This window comes from Pygocentrus nattereri, chromosome 9 (assembly GCF_015220715.1).
Source record: "Pygocentrus nattereri isolate fPygNat1 chromosome 9, fPygNat1.pri, whole genome shotgun sequence".
In the NCBI taxonomy this organism is placed as follows: Eukaryota; Metazoa; Chordata; class Actinopteri; order Characiformes; family Serrasalmidae; genus Pygocentrus; species Pygocentrus nattereri.
The window spans coordinates 1,731,824-1,739,533 of NC_051219.1; the positions used below are offsets into that span (position 1 = coordinate 1,731,824).

Sequence of the window (7,710 nt, forward strand, 5' to 3'; positions counted from 1 at the left end):
TTAGAGACTCAAATCTTTGGAATTTTTAAACTTTATTTTCCAACCAAAAAGGCGTTCAGTCGTAACAATTACGCTGTTCAGAAAACAAAATTCCCTTTGATTGTCCCGGAATAAAAAGAGCTTCCTAAGTGAGTGAAAATCAGTAGGGAGCACTGAGGCACTGGCGCCCCCTGGAGGCAGTCTAGGCCTGTAAGTCTTCACACGTGGAGTTAGTCCGTCTTGATAGTTCTGATCGTAAGTGGACAGTTAGCCGTACAGTCGCCTTCACCTGCCGCTTTAATGTGTCTAATGCGTGAAGACTCGTGATTGACGTCCAGTTTTGATTCTGAAAGTGTTTCTGTTTCATTACGTTTCACAACATTTATTCTTCGAACATTTTTCTCCGCTAGTGTTTAATTTAGTGACGGCTTCAGTGAAGTATAATAACCCTGGTGGTCATATGCAGCACTGACCACCTCAGAAAGTGATTTGATTGGTCGTTGAGACTCACTGTACTTGGTCCTGTCCAGTTACGGTCAGCTATGCTTTAGAATGAGGCTCTGAGCTGGTTGCGGATGTTCTTCATCTCCAGCTCCAGCTGCTGTATCCTGCTGTCCCTGTGCTCCAGCTGTTCCCGCAGTGACCTGATCTCCTCCTGCTGGCTGTAGAACACCTGCAGCAGCTGAAACACAAACAAGAGGAACAGCTGCACTTCACATCTGCTGAATCTGAATGTATATGGGAGGGGGGCTGTATTATATGGAGCTCTGGTTGTTTGCACTGGGGGTCTTAGCTGTGTCAGTGTGTTAAACTAACCCCCCCGTGGGGAGGCTGTTTATCTGCTGTAGCTCCCGTGGAGCTAACACAGGCATGAACTCCGTACAGGTCACTGATCACAAACACTCAGGATGGAAAACGGCGCTCTTATGGTATAGAACCAGTCGTCAGGGTGAACCTGGAGGAACGCCTGTCTGACCGCTGTCAACTTTCACAGGTCACGTTGCTGTGGGGACACGAGGAGATGACCGAAAGCACATTGTACTGGAACCTGTTTAACTTCGTCAACGGCCGTGCCTGATACACTGCTCTGCTCCTCACACGGTACAGTATCCTTCACTGCACTACATATCCCACAATCCTTTGTGTCAGGGCTGATGCATTTGAGAAAAAGCAGAAAATGGCAGTGGCGTCCAGACAGTTGCTCCTCAGCTGCTCATTTTACACCGTGAAAGGTTATAAAATCACTTCTAAAACATTCGTCAGCACAGATTTGATCTCAACCCTCTTTCGCATGGATTATTACTGAAACTATTTCCTCTCAATATTTCCCTTTTTTAAGTGGGCTATTCGGGAAGTTGTGCAGTCGCACCATTAAACTAATAAAAACACCATAAAATCAACGTTTTCTCTTTTATTGAAAACAAGACCAAACAAATCCAACTTAATAAAACATACGACCCAATATTTACAAATACTGGAAATTTCTGCAGCGTTATAAGAATTCCTGGTCAGATGATGAAGAGTATTTGTCCTTCGTCCTGACTGTGTGTAGAGTCTGAGAACCAGCTCCACATAAGAGAACGCCGGTGAGGCAGAGTCTTCGTCAAGACTGCGTGAGTCAGTTTAAGAAGGTGTGGCTCTTCTTGGTGAACGAGGCCCAAAATGTTGTCATAAATCAATCGAACGCAAATGCTGACAACGTTCTAACAGATGCAGAGCGACGGCTTTAGAACCTGAACACAGTCTGCTGCCTCTTTATCAGAACCTGAACACAGCCTGCTGCCTCTTTATCAGAACCTGAACACAGTCTGCTGCCTCTTTATCAGAACCTGAACACAGCCTGCTGCCTCTTTCTCAGAACCTGAACACAGTCTGCTGCCTCTTTATCAGAACCTGAACACAGTCTGCTGCCTCTTTATCAGAACCTGAACACAGCCTGCTGCCTCTTTCTCAGAACCTGAACACAGTCTGCTGCCTCTTTATCAGAACCTGAACACAGTCTGCTGCCTCTTTATCAGAACCTGAACACAGCCTGCTGCCTCTTTCTCAGAACCTGAACACAGTCTGCTGCCTCTTTATCAGAACCTGAACACAGCCTGCTGCCTCTTTCTCAGAACCTGAACACAGTCTGCTGCCTCTTTATCAGAACCTGAACACAGCCTGCTGCCTCTTTCTCAGAACCTGAACACAGTCTGCTGCCTCTTTCTCAGAACCTGAACAGCCTGCTGCCTCTTTATCAGAACCTGAACACTGTCTGCTGCCTCTTTATCAGAACCTGAACACAGCCTGCTGCCTCTTTATCAGAACCTGAACACAGCCTGCTGCCTCTTTATCAGAACCTGAACACAGTCTGCTGCCTCTTTCTTAGAACCTGAACACTGTCTGCTGCCTCTTTATCAGAACCTGAACACAGCCTGCTGCCTCTTTATCAGAACCTGAACACAGCCTGCTGCCTCTTTCTTAGAACCTGAACACTGTCTGCTGCCTCTTTATCAGAACCTGAACTGTCTGCTGCCTCTTTATCAGAACCTGAACACAGCCTGCTGCCTGTTCATCAGAACAGACTGCGCCGTTCGCGTTCTCACCTCCTTCTCGGCTGCAGGCGGTGGGAACGCTGCCGACTCACACCACCTCACCCCCCGGCTGGGTGTGGAGCGAGCGCTGACCCACTGAGTCTCGTCCTCCTGCCATCCCGTCAGGTCAGTCAGGTCATGTTCTGAGTTCTGATTGACCTCCTGAAGGAAGAGCTTGTTCGGCCCGCTGAGATACGCGCTGCTGGCTGAGCGCTCGAGCCCACTGTCCACCGGAGCCGGGTACGGGTTCTGGACTTTAGTACTAGGCCGCATCGACATCAGTACCGGCCCTAGACGTGTTAAAGTAAATTGAATTAAATTGAGTTCTAAGAGTGAGTTTTAATAGTGAGTTCTAAGAGTGAGTTCTAAGAATGAGTTCTAACAGTGAGTTCTAACAGTGAGTTCTTATAGTGAGTTCAAATAGTTAGTTCTTATAGTGAGTTCTAAGAGTGAGTTCAAAGAGTGAGTTCAAAGAGTGAGTTCTAACAGTGAGTTCTAAGAGTGAGTTCTAAGAGTGAGTTCTAAGAGTGAGTTCTAAGAATGAGTTCTAACAGTGAGTTCTAACAGTGAGTTCTTATAGTGAGTTCAAATAGTTAGTTCTTATAGTGAGTTCAAAGAGTGAGTTCTAAGAGTGAGTTCTAAGAGTGAGTTCAAATAGTGAGTTCTAAGAGTGAGTTCTAACAGTGAGTTCTAACAGTGAGTTCTAACAGTGAGTTCTAACAGTGACTTCTTAAAGTGAGTTCTAATAATGAGTTCTTATAGTGAGTTCTAACAGTGAGTTCTAACAGTGAGTTCTTATAGTGACTTCTTAAAGTGAGTTCTAATAGTGAGTTCTAACAGTGAGTTCTTAAAGTGAGTTCTAATAGTGAGTTCTTATAGTGAGTTCTAACAGTGAGTTCTAACAGTGAGTTCTAACAGTGAGTTCTAACAGTGACTTCTTAAAGTGAGTTCTAATAATGAGTTCTTATAGTGAGTTCTAACAGTGAGTTCTAACAGTGAGTTCTTATAGTGACTTCTTAAAGTGAGTTCTAATAGTGAGTTCTAACAGTGAGTTCTTAAAGTGAGTTCTAACAGTGAGTTCTTAAAGTGAGTTCTAACAGTGAGTTCTAATAGTGAGTTCTAATAGTGAGTTCTTATAGTGAGTTCTAATAGTGAGTTCTAATAGTGAGTTCTAACAGTGAGTTCTTATAGTGAGTTCTAATAGTGAGTTCTAATAGTGAGTTCTAAGAGTGAGTTCTAACAGTGAGCGTGTTTATATGCACTTAATAACCTGATCACTTCTAATAGTGAGTTCTAACAGTGAGTTCTAACAGTGACTTCTTAAAGTGAGTTCTAATAGGGGGTTCTAAGAGTGAGTTCTTATAGTGAGTTCTAACAGTGAGTTCTTATAGTGAGTTCTAATAGTGAGTTCTAACAGTGAGTTCTAATAGTGAGTTCTAACAGTGAATTCTAATAGTGACTTCTTAAAGTGAGTTCTAATAGTGAGTTCTAAGAGTGAGTTCTAACAGTGAGCGTGTTTATATGCACTTAATAACCTGATCACTTCTAATAGTGAGTTCTAACAGTGAGTTCTAACAGTGACTTCTTAAAGTGAGTTCTAATAGGGGGTTCTAAGAGTGAGTTCTTATAGTGAGTTCTAACAGTGAGTTCTTATAGTGAGTTCTAATAGTGAGTTCTAACAGTGAGTTCTAATAGTGAGTTCTAACAGTGAATTCTAATAGTGACTTCTTAAAGTGAGTTCTAATAGTGAGTTCTAAGAGTGAGTTCTAACAGTGAGCGTGTTTATATGCACTTAATAACCTGATCACTGCAGAACGTCTAAGCTGTAAGCTTCCATTACCTGTTAGCTACATTAGCATGAAGAAACTGTCGGCCTGCTCACCTTTGTTCTGACCCGTCAGCCACTCCTGAGCCGTCATGGCCGCCTCGTTGCCGGCCGTCATCGGGTAAATATCCTCCTGGAAGCCGTCAGACTGAGAGCAGCGCAGGGAGAGTGGACAGGGCTGTGAGCTCAGGGTCAGTCGGCCTTCAGGCGTCTTCTTAAACTGAGTAAACTGAGCTTTTTACCTTCCGCGGCACGATGAAGGACAGAGGCTCCACCAGGTCCTTTACACACACCAGCCTGTAGAACCGGAAGATCTCACACTGCTTAGTGTCCAGCCCACGCTTCGGCATCACACCTGCACAGGTATACACACATTGCACAGGGTCACACACACCTGCACAGGTACACAGACACACCTGCACAGGTATACAGACATTGCACAGGGTCACACACATCTGCACAGGTACACAGACACACCTGCACAGGTATACTGACATTGCACAGGGTCACACACATCTGCACAGGTACACAGACACACCTGCACAGGTATACAGACATTGCACAGGGTCACACACATCTGCACAGGTACACAGACACACCTGCACAGGTATACAGACATTGCACAGGGTCACACACATCTGCACAGGTACACAGACACACCTGCACAGGTATACAGACATTGCACAGGGTCACACACATCTGCACAGGTACACAGACACACCTGCACAGGTATACAGACATTGCACAGGGTCACACACATCTGCACAGGTACACAGACACACCTGCACAGGTATACAGACATTGCACAGGGTCACACACATCTGCACAGGTACACAGACACACCTGCACAGGTATACAGACATTGCACAGGGTCACACACATCTGCACAGGTACACAGACACACCTGCACAGGTAAACAAACAGTGCACAGGTACACACATATTGCACAGGTACGCACATCTACGCAGGTACACACACACCTGCTTAGGTATACACACTTCTGCAGAGACACACACAAACTACAAACTCATGCACAAAAGCTCAAACCCCAGATCAGCAGACGAACTGTTTAAAACTGTAAAACTATCTGTGTGAGGACTCACCCATGCCTCTCTGTGGGAGGAGAGAACGATATTCAGCTAGAAAGTGAATGTAGGGTTTCTCTGCACTGACCTCATAATAACGGATATTCCCATCACCCTAGAGAGAGAGGGAGAGAGAGGGGGGGACAGGGGGGGAGAGAGAGAGAGAGAGAGAGAGGGGTGAGAGCGAGAGAGGGAGAGAGACAGAGAGGGAGCGAGAGAGAGAGAGAGAGAGAAAGACAGAGAGAGAGAGAGAGAGAGAGAGAGACAGAGAGAGAGAGAGAGAGACGGAGAGAGAGAGAGAGACAGAGAGGGAGCGAGAGAGAGAGGGAGAGAGGGAGAGAGGGAGAGAGAGAGAGAGAGAGAGAGACAGAGAGAGGGAGAGAGAGAAAGAGAGGGAGAGAGAGAAAGAGAGGGAGAGAGAGAGAGAGAGAGAGAAAGAGAGGGAGAGAGAGAGAGAGAGAGAGAGAGAGAGAAAGAGAGGGAGAGAGAGAGAGAGAGAGAGAGAGAGAGAGACAGAGAGAGGGAGAGAGAGAAAGAGAGGGAGAGAGAGAGAGAGAGAGAGAGAGAGAAAGAGAGGGAGAGAGAGAGAGAGAGAGAGAGACAGAGAGAGGGAGAGAGAGAAAGAGAGGGAGAGAGAGAAAGAGAGGGAGAGAGAGAGAGAGAGACAGAGAGAGAGAGAGAGACAGAGAGAGAGACAGGTCTTTAGATATTTGTGTACTGTTTCAGACAGACAGGTAATGTGTTACTGTCAGTCTGTGTGTGTATAAAGTGTGTGTGTATAGTGTGTATAATGTGTGTGTGTGTGTGTGTGTGTGTGTGACTGTATAGTGTGTGTGTTCTGGTATTCATCACATTGTGGGGACAAGATTCTGTTTACACAGTCACGTCATGGGGACCAATTGCGGTGTGGGGACAAAAAACCTGGTCCCCATGAGGGAAACCATTTTAGATGAATAGAAGAGCTCTTAAAAAGGTGCCTGTGAAGTTTTTAGCTTTGACCCATACCGCATGTTTGGAACAGAGTGCGCGTGTGTGATGGCGCCCCCTTATAGTCCCCGGCTGGTACTGCACCCACTGCTCTGCACACACACGTATTCCAAATATGGTCAGATACCGCCCACTTCCTGGTCCCCATTAGGAATGATTTCAGCCAAATAAAGACATTTTCAGTGTTAAAGGTGCCAATCCACACTGTGGACAAGAAAGAAGAATATTTGCAGGCGATGCCACCTGAAGAGCTAAGACCTTGTGAAGATGAGCAAAAGTGAAACACAAGGTAAGCACATTTGTATGACAAACCAGTATAGATAGATAGAGAGATAGAGATAGATAGCGAGAGATCACTTTTAATACAGAATAAAGAGGGAAATTCTTCTATTGCAGCAGTACAAATACAGTATAGAGAAAAACAAGCCCAAAACAGGGGCAAAAGTATTGCTGTACACTATTTACAGATGCATTAATTGAAGTAAAGATTAATAAAAACAATAAACTAAAACAACAATAAATAAGTGTTAAAATCACATTCATGTTATGCAGTTGATAATGCAGTGGTGCATGTCCCCTCCAGTAAATGAACCAAGTGACTGTAAATGATAACCCATGTTAACAGTTGTGCAGTATCAAATATTCACGGATGTATAACCAGTGTTCAACCCTTAACTTAGTTAAATAGCTCTAATTATTCTGCAAAAGAGCTAGTTAGCTGTAATTAACTATAGCATCTGGGTGTAAGCCTCAGATGTTTTATTACGTTTCTCCAATTAGTTATTATTATTGATATTGTGAATAATATTAGCTAGTTGCATGTAATTCAATGTGAGTTTATGCAAATCAAAAAGACACAATTTTTTTTAAAGAACTTTCACCTAATTGATTGCATACAGAGGTATGTGAAATTTTAGTAATTTTCTGGCCTTTATAATTTTATGATTTTTATTTCACTATGATAAATTCAGAATCACTTTTACTATATTTCCAAAAGTATTTGCTCATCTCCTTCATAGGCATATCAGCTTGAGTGACGTCCCATTCTTAATCCATAGGGTTTAATATGATCTCGGCCCACCCTTTGCAGCTATAACAGCTTCAGCTCTTCTGGGAAGGCTTTCCACAAGGGTTAGGAGTATTTATGGGAATTTTGACCATTCTTCCAGAAGCGCATTTGTGAGGTCAGACACTGATGTTGGACAAGAAGGCCTGGCTCACAGTCTCCGCTCTAATTCATCCCAAAGGTGGTCTATGGGGT

The 7,710-nt window shown here is 44.3% G+C and overlaps 1 protein-coding gene across 2 annotated transcripts in view; it reads right to left on the reverse strand.

Moving 5' to 3' along the window:
- Positions 1–7,710, reverse strand: part of si:ch73-106g13.1 (coronin-2A) — a 15,663-nt gene continuing 7,953 nt past the window's right edge. For both annotated transcript variants that reach the window (XM_037541074.1, XM_037541073.1), the window contains exons 8-12: positions 5,481–5,577; positions 4,620–4,732; positions 4,435–4,525; positions 2,565–2,842; positions 1–661 (exon numbers count right to left, since the gene is read on the reverse strand). In XM_037541074.1, coding sequence (XP_037396971.1) covers positions 527–661; positions 2,565–2,842; positions 4,435–4,525; positions 4,620–4,732; positions 5,481–5,577 — 714 coding nt within the window. In that variant the 3' untranslated portion in view covers positions 1–526. The remainder of the gene's footprint in view (positions 662–2,564; positions 2,843–4,434; positions 4,526–4,619; positions 4,733–5,480; positions 5,578–7,710) is intronic.